This window comes from Trichoderma atroviride, chromosome 7 (assembly GCF_020647795.1).
Source record: "Trichoderma atroviride chromosome 7, complete sequence".
In the NCBI taxonomy this organism is placed as follows: domain Eukaryota; kingdom Fungi; phylum Ascomycota; class Sordariomycetes; order Hypocreales; family Hypocreaceae; genus Trichoderma; species Trichoderma atroviride.
Genome location: NC_089406.1, coordinates 1,314,618 through 1,328,578, shown reverse-complemented (window position 1 = coordinate 1,328,578; position 13,961 = coordinate 1,314,618). Strand labels below are relative to the sequence as shown.

The following is a 13,961-nucleotide window of genomic DNA, read 5'->3' as shown; positions in this document are numbered from 1 at the left end:
CCAGAACCAGATTTTCTATCATTGATTATTCCTGTCGATGAGCAGTTACCAGGCACTACGCGCTGTCATTAGGACTTTTGCATGGCTGGAGCAACGTTGCATTGCAGGCAGATAGGCACAAGCTAGCCATTGAAGTGGTAGTGTAGTATTTCATCTATGCATTTGAATTTGTACACTATAGCGTCCATGTCATTAGGCCATATTGATATCTCGTCTTCTTCTTCACACGGATGCAGGCCAGAAGCCCTTGTCCGACACAATCTCCTCTTTTATTTCTTTTTGTGTATATACAATTCTTTCTTTCCAATTTATGCTTTGCTAACCAGTCCTGAGACGGTATCTTCGATCTGCTTGTCTGTCAGGCCTTCGAGAGACTGTGACTTTTCATTGCCAAACTCTGGAACCGATGTATCAGTTAGCATATAATCAATCACATCTCCATCTGTTCTTCTACTTCTTTTTCTTCCGCTCTTAGAGTTTGGATTGAAGGTAGGGTCGAGAAACGTACCGAATCGAGCGTAGACTTTGGGGAGAGTGCCGGCGGCTTCGCGGAGGAGGATCGGGGTGTTGGGGTTGGCCTTTTTGATGGCTGGGTATTGGGTGGTGAGGAAAGATCTACATGAGTGCCTCTCTGTTAGCTCAATTTATATCTGAATTTACGTGTATGTGTATGCATGTGCCAATTTCTCTCCGTCGTGGGGAAAGATTGGAAATGCGCTCGCTGTTCGGGTTCTGAAGCTCGACGAGACGGGCGATTGGTAAACGGTAGCTGCGCATAGCTACCCATGAAGGTAGGTATAACAGGTATAGCGAATATATGGAAAGGTGCACATCTGGAACCTTTGTTGCGACTCCACGGGTGGACAAGGCAAGAGCTAAAAGCGATATCAGAAGGGCTTTTCGAACGTACCGAACAGCTGCGCTCTTCTCGGAGGTCTGGCAGAAGAGGAAGCGAACCTCCTTGAGGGACTTTGCGAAGGCGAATTTGGCGGACATTTTGATTGGGCGAGAGAGAAGAGCAGGAGGGAGGCTCAATGGGGGGGGAGCTTTTGGAATGGGAAATGTCTGGAAACTTGCGCCTTTCAACTGCGTAAGTGTAGTATCGAGATAGCTCATTTGTCGTTGTTATGGGTGGGGCTTTTTGGGAATTATGCACATGCATAAAATTCCCTGCTTACTGCAACTATGCGCTTATGCAAACTTCGGGTGCATAAAGTAAAGTCCGGTGTCGGCTGAATCCCGGTGCTAAAGGGAAACCGTTCCGCCCGCGCAGTTATTCGGGAGCTCTCCCAATCTCCAACTTTCCTTTTTGTTTAGACAATTGCAGTAAACGAGTACGAAGAACTGGTTTCCACTGCCCAGAATATTTCTTTTTTTCCAGTGAGTTTCGTGAGCTGTTCCCTGTCTCTTCTCCCATGAATTATACTACTTTGTGTTTTCTGTCGTTGTATCGATTACGAATCGCGCGAAAAGGACAAGGAAAAGGGCAGCTTTCCAAAAAGCCGTCGCGATATAAAGATGCCTAGTTTTCAGAATGCTAATTACAAACATTTATATCACAGACCATGGCCCCTACGAGCAACATTCTGCGCGCCGCCCGGCCCATCCTCCGCCAACGCGCCGCCGGATCTTCGCCCTTCTTCACCAGCCAGAACCAGCAGTTCTTCCGCCAGCAGTTCCGCCAGCAGGGCAAGCGATGGCAGAGCACGGCGTCCGGGGAGCAGCAGGAGACTGCGAGCTGGTTCAAGAGGGCGTGGGAGAGCGAGGTTGGCATCAAGACGGTGCACTTTTGGGCGCCTGTCATGAAGGTGAGGATTTTCCGACTTTCCCTCTATCTACATATATATACGCTCTGGGTTTCTTAGATGGGGGGGGTTATTACTGAACAACTGGCTGACTCCAACTCTTTCCAACAGTGGGCTCTTGTCCTGGCGGGTATTTCCGACTTTGCTCGTCCTGCTGAGAAGCTGTCCTTTGCGCAAAACTTCTCTCTCATGTGCACCGGTTTGATCTGGACGCGCTGGTGCTTTGTCATTAAGCCCAAGAACATGCTGTAAGTTAAATAATCCAGACAAGAAAAAAAAATATGAGGTGGGAAAAGCCACTGACATGGAAACCCATCACTCTTAGGCTCGCCGCTGTCAACTTCTTCCTCGCCCTCGTCGGAATCACTCAAATTAGCCGCATCACCATGCACGAGATGAACAAGAAGGAGACCGTCAAGGACGTTGTCGAGGCCAAGGTCAAGGCTTAAAAAGTTCAAGGTGCTTCTTTAAAACACACAAAAACAGGAAAAAAGCTTTGAACAAAATATCCATAAACAAGGACCTGATATTAACCGTCATATCCGTCATATCATGAAATTCTCTCCATCTTGATAGACGCGGCCATGCCGAGACATGGCTAAAACAAAGAGGGAAAGCAGATGCGAGGGGGCCTCGTTAATTGCGCAAAATTTGCCATGGGTTGGGATTTGCTTGTACAGTACTTGCTTTGCCTATAAGAGGGGTTTTATTTTTTATTATTTTTTTATTGCATGTTAAAGCCGATTGACATCATCGGTATCGAGTGAGGGGACCATGAATTCCGCAAGGATCAGAAGAGAGAAAGGGGTTAGATTGCTCACGTAGGGCACTTTAAGCAATTTTATGTTTTTCTATCCGACAATAACCTCTCTATTTACTGGACTGACTGCGAACCTGGTGACTCCTATGTAAGAAACACTTGAACCATCTTCTCCAAAAAGAAAAAACCATTGATATTCCAAAAAAACGTCAAAAGTGGTATAAAGCACGTTCATCTAGTATCTAGCAGACATAAACTACCTAGACATCTCAGATTAAAGTCATCAAGAGAAAATGATGAAATTCATTTAGAGGCTTTTTTTTTTTTTTTTTTGCATTATTCCCTCGTGAGCTTTATTTCTTTAACAGTTGCATCCATCTTCTCCCAAGCGCCGTGCCAAGAAAAATAAAATAAAAGGACAAACAAAAGGAGGGGATATATGAGAAAAAAAGGAGCTGGTGATACGAAAACCACTGCCCCGAGATACAGATAGAAATAACAGAAAGATGAAATAGAAAGAAGAAGCATAAAAAAAAAATCCAGCCTGTTCAAACAGGAAATAAAAACAGAGCTCCAAAGACACTATTGATAACAACATTGTCTCATCCATAAAGCTCTTTCTCTCCCTCTCATATATCGGCGCGAGTGCCAGCAAGAGAATTCTGCGTCACTGCTGTTACTCAGCATGGCCATCGTTGAGAAGCATCTCCAAGATGACCTGTCTGCCCGACAGCTCCGGATGAGACATGGCAATTTTGACAGTTCCCTTAGAAACGTCGCCCGCCGTTGACAGGCCACCGTTTTGGTTATATACCTGCGAAGCCTGTGCCGCGTTGTCTCCCGTTGGACCCCTCACGCCAAAGTCAATCAGCCGCACATCGCGTCCCGCAATGATTTGCCGTAGCCGTCCGTTGTCAGCGTTACGGACCTCGACGTAGTCCTCATTGTACAAAATGAGATACTGTCCGTACATGGTCGCACCCTTGGCCTTCTTCTGCTTGCCCGTATACTCCATGATGAGGGTTCGACTCACTTCGCCGTGTTTGTCGACGTACACGGCACAATCCTCATACGTGAGGATGAATTCGTTCTCGTTAAGTCGAAACATGCCCAGAGGATGCTGCTCTCGGATGCGGTTGGCAATATTGGAAATTGCTGCGGCCTTGAGATCGGGAATGGAGATTGGCTGCTTCTTGTCAAGCGTCAACATCTCAATGCCTTTGGATGTAGACACGGCGATGTAAGTCTGGAAAAGACTTAGAGAGAAACACTCTGTCGGGAAAAAGAATTCGTCAAAGTCACGGAAGGACTCCGTGCTTCCCGAAGCACTCTTGCCCCTTCCAAACAATCGCGACTTCTTTTCCGAAGATTTCTGCAAGATGGGCTCAAGGACCTTGAACATGGTGTGTAAGCCTTCTTTTCGTTTGTGGAACAGCAGCGTTCGATCCTTCATCCTTGCAGTCGCAAAGTAGGTCACATCCTTGGCCAGCCTTTGAGGAGCCTTTCGGGGGTTGTCATTGACAGGCGCAGCGTATTCTGAGACAGGGGCTACCACATCCAAAGGATAAGATATTAATGACTTGTCTGCAATTACAACGCACACGTTGAACTCTTCCAGAACGGCGATTTGCGTAACTCTGGCGATTTGAACCGTCTAGATATTATAATACATTAGTAAAATGATAATAGTTGAGACCAAGAGTAATTAATCTACTTACCCGAGTCCATCCTCGAGGGTTTGAAGGGTCTGCGATGTAGATGCCGTAGTCTGTTCCGATAGCGATGACGGCCTTGCCGAACGCTGAGAAAGCCGTGGCGCAATTCACCTGGGCACGACACACGGGAGCCACGCCTTGCCCAGAGCCAAGGACGCCTTCCAACTCCTGAATTGCTCTGTCGAGCGGCGTGCCCTTGACAGGAACCCCGGCAGATCTTGCGTGAGGAGAGGCGACGTCGTAGTTAAATGAAGCATCGGCAAGTACACGAAGCCTGAACGGTTCTGCGTTCTGAGAGTGCAGCGCCTTCGCATGCTTTGTCTTGGCCTCGACAATCTTGGTGCACCAGTCTGCTCGGTCTCGAGCACTTGATGCATAGAGCGTGTACACTTCATGGCCCAAATGCTTGATCTTGAAGGGATAAAGGATGTTGGTTTCGCCTTCGTTGGGTCCTGCTGCTGGCGTGAGCATCGTCGATGAGCCGGTGGTCGAGCCGGTCGCAGCATGCTCAAGGCCTGGTCGGATGGTATTGTTTGTTGGCACTTTGTTGAGCTGATTCATGGGCACCGCGGCAGGTCCAACAGCTGCTGTCCTGGCCAATGGAGCCGTAATACCCTTTTGTTTGATGACGGGCTCGTCATTGTTACTTTCCAGGAACAAAAGAGGCATCGGAATTGGCTGTCAAGGTTAGCTAGCGTTCGTTGCTTGGACATGAAATGACAAGATATAAAAAGGCTTACCTCTTTGGAAACATCGTATTTCTTCTCCCCTCTGCCGTCTCTAGAGATGACCACCTTTGACAAAATCAAATAGTGATCAAACAGCAGGGCATGTGTGTCCACCCATTTCATACCGCTCGTGCTCAGTCTTTGCAAATCGCCCTGTATTTCAAGAGTTCTGCCAAGGTGGTCAAGGTTAAGCACAGACTGGAAGCCTGGTCGTAATATGAGCATTCGGTCGAGATCCATCATTTCCACTCTCTTGGTAGTCTCAGCAACCTTGGCATCACACTCTAGGGTGACCACACGAATCTCTTCAATGGCTCGCTTAAGGTTAGTTAGCTCTTCGCTTTCCCCTACCATCTTTCGCTCTACTGTTTCAAGAAGGAGGATATATCGCTGGAGACGCTGCAGCGGAGCGATGAGGAAATGGGTCCAGTCTTGCTTCAAGGAGGCCTTGTCTTTCTGTTTGTCTTCCAAGAATTTCTTGAACAAGAGGTTTCTGCTGGCCTCCTTGCGTATCATATACGCGGCGCGAGGATAACCAGTAGCATACTCAATGTAGTCATTTTTAGCTTTTCGGATCCACTCCCGGAAGATATCGCTGAAGCCGACGATCCACGGTCCTTGCTCCTGTTGGCGGTACTTGAGCTGCGCCAAAAGATGGTCCTTGTTGATGTGAACAACTGTATCGAGCTTTCCAAAGACTGCGGTCAAAAACTTATCACGCTTGTCAGGGTGGATAACGGGTGGTTGCCTGGTTCGCAAATCGTCTCTGTATAGCGTGCGGAAGATATTCAGCTGCCTGATGTAAAGCTCCTCACCGTTGACAATTTCGTGCAGAATGTTTTGGCGCTCCACCTCCTTCTTTGGGCGGGTTTCCATGTCTTCCTTTGTCAGTTTATAGAAGACGTGCCAGTCGTCTGCGGCCTTTTCGTTCAAGCCCTCAAGATCCACCTTTTTGAGTGTACGCATACAGTGAGGTGAATAGCAACGGCCGCTAATCTCTACATCGTGCACCTTGGAAGCGTAACATCCAGACCCGGTCAACTGCCACAAGACTCCCGAGATGTGGCCGCTCCCAAGCTTGACCCATTCTTCGTCAGGTTGAAGGACGTCGTATTTGAGCATGTGAGCCAGCACAGTGGCACTCAGAGCCTCGGCATCGGCAACATTCATAGTCGGCACTTTGAACGTAAACATAATGGTCAACGCCTCCTCGATAATCTTCTCCTTCAGGTCAAGCTCTCCCTCAGCCATTTCACGGATCCAAGCTTCGATGCCACTGAGTGCCCATGGCTCTGGACATCGCCTAAAGTCGGCAGGCGTAAGCTTTGACGGAATGAATTTCTTTTTCCTGCCTCCAGTGGGTAGGGTGATGCTGTCGAAGCCTCCTACTGGAGCATTAATTCCGCCATCGTACTCAGTAATTGGTTGCGACGGCAGATGCGGCGTCGCCTGTTGCCTGGCCAATTTCCTGCGCTCTTCCGCCGCATCTGTCCTTGATCTTGCCGGTGTCTGCACCTGCGGCGTATGGCTGTAGCCCACCAGTGAAACCGATCTTTCAGGCTGATACGAGGCGGAAGCATGGCCATTGTAAAAGTTCTCTGGGTTCTCGTATTGCTGGCTTCTTGAATCCGTACTTCGAGCATACGAGGGGTATCCAACAACACTGTTGAGTTGCCCTGAAGTCATGGAGCTGGTGTCTGAGCCCGGGGCGGGAGGAAGGGCTGGTAGAGGCCGGTTTGAAAGACCCGGGTGATAAAAGAGATCTTCGTAGTCATCTTTGTTCGGGGACTCGGCTGTTGAACTGAGGCGGGAATGAAGGGAGACTCGCTCGTCACCCTCGTCGAAGCTGAGTCGCTTGGCACGGGGCGCCTGTAAGCCGCCCGTATCACCGTAGTCTACTTCGGCAGGTCGGCTGTGACCTGGTGTTGGCAAAGGTCGAGGAGATCCTTGAGACAAGGAAGAGCCCGTGTAGTTTCCGATCCCATCTCCGTAAGTAAGTGTACCTGCATAGCCACCGCTGAGACCTCCCAGGTCCATAAACCCTCCATAGTCACTGTCACTGCTATGATCTTGCTCTTCAGGCGGCGGGGGGAGTGGGTTGGACTGAGGTGGATGCGCAATAGTTGGCGCCTCGTTGTATATGAAGCTACTTCCGCTGAATCGCCTTTCCTCGAGTTCGGCCTGCTGCATGGCCAGTACGCCGGCAGCTCCCTCCAAGTCGTCGGAATCATCCCCATCGTCATAGACAGCTTGCGTCGCTGTACTGCTCGATGGTCGGTGAGGAAGCGTCATCTGGCCGTTGGCAGGGAGCGGCGAGGGGAGTGGCCGGGCATCCGTCCTTCCCAGTTCAGCTTCGATTTCTTGCATGATGCTTTCTTGGTCGTATGGCTCATCATCACGGTACGGATGGGGCTGGGGAAGCGGGCGACCGTTTGCATCCCAGGGGGTAGCCTCCTCGGGCAGATCGGCCATTGGTCGATTGGGCAACGGGGCATTGGTTGGATGCCTGACTACTCCAGGAGATCCAAGTGGCTGCATGTATGGCGATGCCAGCGAAGACGAGCCCTGTGAGTCTGATCGCCCAGTTCGATTAAAGTAGGCGCCATCGTTTACAGGATAGGAGGGCATCTGAGAGGTGGTTGGATATGGGGCCTGAGAGTTTGAATAAGCAGCAGGGCTCGGACTGCCGCCGTTGGAGCCATATCCCTGATACTGCCCAGTGCTGTAGGTCGGAGAGGCATAAGCCGAAGACTGAGATTGAGAGCCAGTGACGGCAAACGACGATGGACTGGTGGGCATATGGTACGAGGCGTTTCTGGTTGGAGACTGCGTCGGATATGGCACGCCTGGGGACTGGGGCGGGAAGGACGGCGATGCCTGCCCAGCGCCAGCGCCAGCACCATAGGACTGGTCATGGCCGCTGCTGCTGCTATGCCCATGATACGTGGGATATCGCTGCGGCGCCGCAGAAGCATAGGCGGCGGGGTTGTATGTCTGAGGGGCAGCGTAGTTGTTCGGCGAGGGGCTGCTGTAGGCGCTGTTTGAGCTGATCGGGGTCGCATTGTATCGTGTCGACATGGTCTGCTGGTGAACGTAGGGCACATTGGTCGACTGCGACCGGTGGAAGTTGGAGGGCGGCGCAAACGACTGAGGGTTGTAGGCAGCGTGCGAGGGCGTCGGCGGCGGCTGCTCGTGTTGGTACTGGTGGGCGTAGCCAGACATTGCGGTGTTGCTGGACGCCGGGCGGGCGGGCGGGTAGTTTGGCTGGGTCGATATGAAGAGCTCGTCGTCGCCAACGCTGGCCGACGGGCGATGGGCGTGTGTTAAGGCGCCGCCGTACTGGTCCTGGGGATGGCCCTCGTAGTAGGTGCCGTCGTCGCCGTGGTTGAAGCTCGCCTGGCGGGCCATGTTGGATTGCTCGGCGGGCTGGCCGGCGACGGGATACTGGACGGGCGGGACGTGTCCGTACCGGCGTCCTTCGTTGTTGCGAAAGGACATGCTTTGGTGTTGAGGTGGCCGGCGGAAACGAGTCAGCGGCTAGCGACGACTCGCGAGACTGGTATGCAGCAGCTGACGCCTTTTTGCCGGGTGGGCTGTCTGAGACGAGCCTCACGGGACAACTTTATCGCGATAACGGTGTTGAGCGAGCGACGGAGGCCTGAGTCGCATTGGGCGGCATCAAGGGAGACAAAAGACAATGGGCTCGTCAACCGCTAGGCTGCTTGGAGTCGAAGGCTTAGCTCCTGGTGTGCTTGGCCGAGAAAATCCCCTCCGTTGTGCCCGAAAGGCTGACAGGACAGCTTCGCAGTGGAGTTTGCCCGGAGGCCAGGACGGCTTCCTGTCGCTGTATGCGTTGACGTCTCTCGCAGTAAACCCCAGGTCCAGACTCGCAATCAGACGCACGGCGCAAGTCGGAAAATAGAGTCGGGTCGAAATAAAAATAGGTCTAAAACAGACGCAGCACAAACAAGGAACCCGTTCAACGCCAGTCAGCCGTTCGGCGGGAGATTGGAGCTTCGATCAAGCCTCGAAAAAGAGGAGGCTTACGCCCATGCGTATCTGTCTGTTGAGGTCACTTCACTTTGGCTGTGTGCGTGTGTGTGCGCTTGCGCTGGAAATTAGGTGCCAATAAGCCCAAAGAGGCGCTGGGGGAGGCGCTGGCGGGGCTACGGATCCAGGGCCTGAAACCCAGTGGCAGTGAGAAGCCACTGCGTCTTGCTGCTGTTAAAGAGCGCCGCGGTTTCTTGCCACCGCATTATAGTACTTGGAGGTCTAGTACCTACCTATCTGCCAATGCAACATGAAAGCATCAAATGCCAATGCCTACTACACTATTTTAGAATAGGCGCTAAGAAATTGGGGGAGCACTAGGCCGCGTATAGACTGTGAGAGGTCCCTGAAAAAAGACATGTTGATTTGATCCCATGGAAGCCAAGCACCGAGGACATAAAACCATTTGATGAAGTCAAAGCAAAAATGCGCTAGCTTTCAGCTGCCATCATTGCCGGCAATCTCACATCTGCAGATCTACTGAAATTAGGCATCGCTTATTACATGTACCTTGAACGCATATAAGGAGTGAATCGCAAAAGAGATTGAAAGGCTATCGCGCATAGCCTCGCCGTCGCTGAATATCGCCGTATGAGGTCGCACCCACCGACGGCAATGGCACGTGGAGGGCGCACAAGTAACGAACCAGACATCAATACGAAGACTCGCCGGCCCCAATCTCGGTCTCCGTGCTTGGCCGTCTCAGTAACTTGCAATGTTTCGGGCGTCCTTTGGTGTTTCCGCGGAGTAATTGGTACTGTGCCTCGTACTCTTTCCTCGTATATACGAGGGGCTGATGAGGATCAGCGCGGCTCTCGTCTGTATACACGGAAGTAGGCCGCATGAAGCAGGGCAGTGTTCACTTCATCCAATTGCCAAATTGCCAGCTTCAGGTTGGCTGAAAATGGGTTTTGTGGGTGTGCCTCTCTGGGCTCCAAACAGGGCCAGCAGTCAACAAGAAAAAGGCCTCCCTCCCTCTTTAATCAATTAGCATGGCGTCGAAACTTGGTTGAAACCGCAAAACACGCCATTGCAGGGGCCATGAGCTCTGAGGAGGGGTGCACAGGCAATACAAGGATGCTACCTTGCCTAGAGGATGGAAACTATCCACGACGCCGGGAAGGGGCTAGCAGTTAATCTGAACGTGAAAATTGTTCTTCTGCTTCTAAAAACAGAGTTGTCAAACTTGTAATCCACTACTGACGGGTTTTACTTTTCTCCTACTACCTTCATAGTAGGTAGCTGTCCCCTGCATAGGTATGATAGAGAGCGAAGCTGATAGAACGCTTCAAGACTCCTCCTTGGGCACATTGCAACGCCATTGTGCAACCACCACTGCCACGTTCGCCACCGACGCCTCATCTTGGGTAGAGCGATAGGCAGACAAGGGGTGCGAAGAAGAAGAGGGAATCCTTGGATAATCAACACACATTTCTTAATTTTACACACCATAATAACACTTACTGTTGCTATCCGTACTACTGCTACTACTGCTATTACTGCCGTTACTAAGCTATATTTAAGATCTAGTGCTAAATGATATATTCAAGGTACTAAATAACCTTTTCTCTTATAAAATGGTGTTTATATTTTAAACTTGCATGTGCATTTCTATTTTGCAGTCCCTATTTTTCTTCGCACTCCTTGGCAGACAGCACAATCAGGCCCTGCGAATCAAAGGTGTCGTGCACACAGCCTCCTTATGATCATACCCTATTGTCGGCCTCACCGTTATCCCTTGTTTTTGTAAGACACCAATTACATCGGTGAGCTTTTGTGTTACCTTGGACCGCCATAAGCGTACAGCTTACAATGCTGTTGATGGTCAAAGATGATTATCAACTTCATAATCCATCACTTCGTCACATTACGCACTATAGCTTTGCCAGCCTTTATGCCCGAGTTCTCTGAGTGGAAAAACTGGCTGGGGTTCAGTGGTCCCTTGGCCCCACCCGGTCGGCTCCGTGCCGAAATTCGCTGCCGGCGCGCCGTATACGTCGAGCAGCCGGCAAAAGAGGATATTACATGAATAAAGAGATGTCAATGATTTCATTGATGAATGTATTGAGATATTTATATTTAGATAAATTATTCGGCTGCAAAGGCCTTCCGATCAAGGCAAAGCACGCTGATATCAGCTTACAAGCTTGGAAAATCGGGGCGGTTCCGGATGCCGATTCCCCGTCTTCTCTAATATTAGATTGGAATCGATGTACTGAACCAACCGTCGACCCATCGCGGATCGGCAGGCCTATGTTGCTTCCCATAAACGCTAAATGCTAAATTTAACAGGTTGGCTACCAGGAGGTTATCATGGCTCTAAACGGAAATGGAATGATGGTCGGCACCAGGCGTGTAAAATCAAGAAGTTGGCAAGCAGAGGCATTATGTTTTGGTAATCATATCACCACATTGGAGCAAGCGATAGTAATCCACAGCTTGTCAGTGTTTTTTTTTTTCTGTGAGGCTTCTGTTTGCAATCTAGCATTCCAAGTAAAAAATAAAAACCCACTTGTTCATATGACCTCTTGCTAGTTTCAGCATCAGTGGACGCCACGAATCGCTCAGGTTTCAGCATTCTTCCATACAATCAAATTACATGTATCTAAGCTAATCTGTCTCGTGGAAGTGGTCTAGTAGCTGAGAGCTCAATCTTATGAAAAGAATTGGGCTCTGATTGTAAGCTTACCATGATCTTTCAACTTCTGTCTCCAAGATCGTTGCGTAGAAGTACAAGTTAAAAGGGCATTTACAGCTGTACTAGTACCTAGGTAATCACTGTGTCGCTACCCATTCGATGATGACCGTGGTTTACCATTCTGAGATTATGTATTGGAACAGGACACTTCCCCCAAGCAATATAGTCAGATCTTACAATCAATATCAATAACAAGACGAGTATATCATCCTATGGTGAAGTTAGGAGCGGATAAATCCAGTCACCTCGGGAGCTGTCCTTGTTGCCAGCCTGATTCGGGATACACAGATGGAGAGGTGAGCGTAATTAGTTGAACAGATGATGAGCTGCTGACCTCAACGGTGTCGCAGAGTAATGCCGTGTGAAATAATTGCCGTAATGTGCAACATTGGCTGCTGTTACTCAAAGGTTCGTTGGTTAGAGAGGGCAATCACGTTTACATCAACATCAAGATTCACCTCTTACGAGAAAGGCAGCCTTAGTCATACACCTTTCTCTCCCACCAATCACGGCGATGGAAGCTACCAGAGGGGCAATCGCCATTCGCAGCTCTGCGAGTTCAGGCCTCTCAATGACCTCCTCCTCCATCGGCACCCAGCCTCGGCTTATACAAGCACATTGGCCGCAGCAGCGATGCGGAATTGCTTCGCTTTGTCGTCATTTGTCAGCCATCAATGCCCTAGCGTTGCGGGCTTCGAGTGACATGAGAGGTCGCCTTTCCGCAAGTCAGGATGACGACAATGACGCTGCGGGGCAAAATGGAGCTGCCCAGAGCTCCCACGAAGACCTCTCCCCCTCACCAAGCTTAATCATGGTCCTGTAGCTAGGCCCAATGTCCATTGCCTGAAGCCTGCTGGAGAGTTATTGGCAGGCTGCTGGGCAGAAGCACATCGATAGCAAAACCCCACCCTTGAAACGAGCTGCGTTCGTAACTCCGGAGCGGCGAACGGTTTCGATTCTCTTTTAGCTGGCCCGAGCCTCTCCAAACTCTGTCCTCTCCACCTCTTCATCATCGTCATTTTCTCGCCGTCTTTTTCTCGTACAAAAACAATTGTAAAAATCCAACCGCCACAATGGTCAAGGCTGGTAAGGAATCACCCGATCCCCAGATACAAGCTCCCAGAAGCAGCGCCGTGCTCGGCTTTATATAGTCGTCGCTGGCCCAGCGGAGGGGCCATGCTGTGCTCATCCCGAGCTGGTTTGAGGGGGTTTTTTTCCCTCTTTATCAGCTCAAACGGCTTCATTAGACCAGCGGGCCGCGCCGCAACCTTGATAGACAAGACAATCTGGCTCTGCTTCTTCTTCCTATTGGAAGATGCTGCCGGCGCAAGCGTGTCCCTTGATGGCCGCGGCGCGATCGCATCGCAGCCCGACGAACTGCTAAGAGACCCTCTGCTAACGGCGATCTACAGTTACTATCCTCCGAGGAGACGCAAAGGTCTCCGGCACCGTCATCTTCGAGCAGGACTCGGAGGGTGCCCCTACCACCATCACCTACGACATCACCGGCAATGACGCCAACGCCAAGCGTGGCTTCCACATCCACACCTTTGGCGACAACACCAACGGCTGCACCTCTGCCGGCCCTCACTGTGAGTTGATCTGATACGCTGGAGTGTTGGGCGAAAGAAGGGTTTTGCTTACCAAAGTTGCTCGGCAGTCAACCCCTTCAACAAGACCCACGGTTCTCCCTCTGATGAGGCCCGTCACGTTGGTGACCTCGGCAACATCGAGACTGATGCTCAGGGCAATGCCAAGGGCACCATCACCGACAAGCTTGTCCAGCTGATTGGCCCCAACAGCGTCATTGGCGTAAGCAACCTCCATCTCTGCAGTGTTTTCTGGATGGCAAATCGTGCTAACGACTCATATTTAGCGCACTGTTGTTGTCCACGCCGGCACCGACGATCTCGGCAAGGGTGACAACGAGGAGTCCCTCAAGACCGGTAACGCTGGTCCCCGACCTGCTTGCGGTATGTATCATCTTGCCTCCTGATCTCAGATTGCTGTAAATGTCCAATTGCTGACGTAGGGTTGTTACACAGGTGTCATTGGTATCTCCGCCTAAGCTCGCCAAAGCACTGTAGCTGCTATGCGCTTCACCTAAGCTTCTAGAAGATGGAAACAATTTGTATGGCAACTGAATGGAACTTGCCCCCGGCTAGGTAAAATGTAGTAAACAGGTAAACAAACAAATAAAACAAG

The 13,961-nt window shown here is 50.6% G+C and overlaps 5 protein-coding genes across 5 annotated transcripts; 3 read left to right on the top strand and 2 right to left on the bottom strand.

Annotated features, from left to right (window-relative positions):
• Positions 1–116: 116 nt before the first annotated feature.
• Positions 117–1,118, bottom strand: TrAtP1_012453 (uncharacterized protein). The gene is made up of 3 exons (XM_014090167.2): positions 911–1,118; positions 509–615; positions 117–397 (listed from the first exon to the last, which is right to left on the bottom strand). Exons 1-3 carry the CDS (start codon positions 1,114–1,116, stop codon positions 309–311), a joined length of 402 nt encoding a protein of 133 aa, XP_013945642.2. The 5' UTR covers positions 1,117–1,118; the 3' UTR covers positions 117–308.
• Positions 1,119–1,272: 154 nt separating this feature from the next.
• On the top strand, positions 1,273–2,634 carry TrAtP1_012452 (uncharacterized protein). Its single transcript, XM_014090031.2, has 3 exons — positions 1,273–1,808; positions 1,917–2,053; positions 2,131–2,634. Exons 1-3 carry the CDS (start codon positions 1,566–1,568, stop codon positions 2,252–2,254), a joined length of 504 nt encoding a protein of 167 aa, XP_013945506.2. The 5' UTR covers positions 1,273–1,565; the 3' UTR covers positions 2,255–2,634.
• Positions 2,635–2,898: 264 nt separating this feature from the next.
• TrAtP1_012451 (uncharacterized protein) lies at positions 2,899–9,095 on the bottom strand. Its single transcript, XM_014090168.3, has 3 exons — positions 5,021–9,095; positions 4,284–4,958; positions 2,899–4,219 (listed from the first exon to the last, which is right to left on the bottom strand). The coding sequence occupies exons 1-3, from the start codon at positions 8,504–8,506 to the stop codon at positions 3,242–3,244; spliced, it is 5,139 nt and encodes a 1,712-aa protein (XP_013945643.1). The 5' UTR covers positions 8,507–9,095; the 3' UTR covers positions 2,899–3,241.
• Positions 9,096–12,270: 3,175 nt separating this feature from the next.
• TrAtP1_012450 (uncharacterized protein) lies at positions 12,271–12,579 on the top strand (the record flags this gene model as incomplete). Its single annotated transcript, XM_066115528.1, has 1 exon — positions 12,271–12,579. The coding sequence occupies one exon, from the start codon at positions 12,271–12,273 to the stop codon at positions 12,577–12,579; it is 309 nt and encodes a 102-aa protein (XP_065971627.1).
• Positions 12,580–12,758: 179 nt separating this feature from the next.
• On the top strand, positions 12,759–13,941 carry TrAtP1_012449 (uncharacterized protein). Its single transcript, XM_014090170.2, has 5 exons — positions 12,759–12,842; positions 13,169–13,348; positions 13,417–13,568; positions 13,633–13,729; positions 13,802–13,941. The coding sequence occupies exons 1-5, from the start codon at positions 12,830–12,832 to the stop codon at positions 13,822–13,824; spliced, it is 465 nt and encodes a 154-aa protein (XP_013945645.1). The 5' UTR covers positions 12,759–12,829; the 3' UTR covers positions 13,825–13,941.
• Positions 13,942–13,961: the final 20 nt, after the last annotated feature.

Excerpts from the sequence above, each read along its gene's own strand:
- TrAtP1_012453 (XM_014090167.2), bottom strand. The coding sequence starts at position 1,116 with ATGAGCTATCTCGATACTACACTTACGCAGTTGAAAGGCGCAAGTTTC. Across the intron at positions 616-910 it reads GAGAAGAGCGCAGCTGTTCG|ATCTTTCCTCACCACCCAAT; the intron begins GTACGTTCGAAA and ends GCACTCATGTAG. Across the intron at positions 398-508 it reads CAAAGTCTACGCTCGATTCG|AGTTTGGCAATGAAAAGTCA; the intron begins GTACGTTTCTCG and ends CATCGGTTCCAG.
- TrAtP1_012451 (XM_014090168.3), bottom strand. The coding sequence starts at position 8,506 with ATGTCCTTTCGCAACAACGAAGGACGCCGGTACGGACACGTCCCGCCC. Across the intron at positions 4,959-5,020 it reads AATACGATGTTTCCAAAGAG|CCAATTCCGATGCCTCTTTT; the intron begins GTAAGCCTTTTT and ends TAACCTTGACAG. Across the intron at positions 4,220-4,283 it reads ACCCTCGAGGATGGACTCGG|ACGGTTCAAATCGCCAGAGT; the intron begins GTAAGTAGATTA and ends TATAATATCTAG.
- TrAtP1_012449 (XM_014090170.2), top strand. Across the intron at positions 13,569-13,632 it reads GCCCCAACAGCGTCATTGGC|CGCACTGTTGTTGTCCACGC; the intron begins GTAAGCAACCTC and ends ACTCATATTTAG. Across the intron at positions 13,730-13,801 it reads TGGTCCCCGACCTGCTTGCG|GTGTCATTGGTATCTCCGCC; the intron begins GTATGTATCATC and ends GTTGTTACACAG.
- TrAtP1_012452 (XM_014090031.2), top strand. The coding sequence starts at position 1,566 with ATGGCCCCTACGAGCAACATTCTGCGCGCCGCCCGGCCCATCCTCCGC. Across the intron at positions 1,809-1,916 it reads TTTGGGCGCCTGTCATGAAG|TGGGCTCTTGTCCTGGCGGG; the intron begins GTGAGGATTTTC and ends TCTTTCCAACAG. Across the intron at positions 2,054-2,130 it reads ATTAAGCCCAAGAACATGCT|GCTCGCCGCTGTCAACTTCT; the intron begins GTAAGTTAAATA and ends CATCACTCTTAG.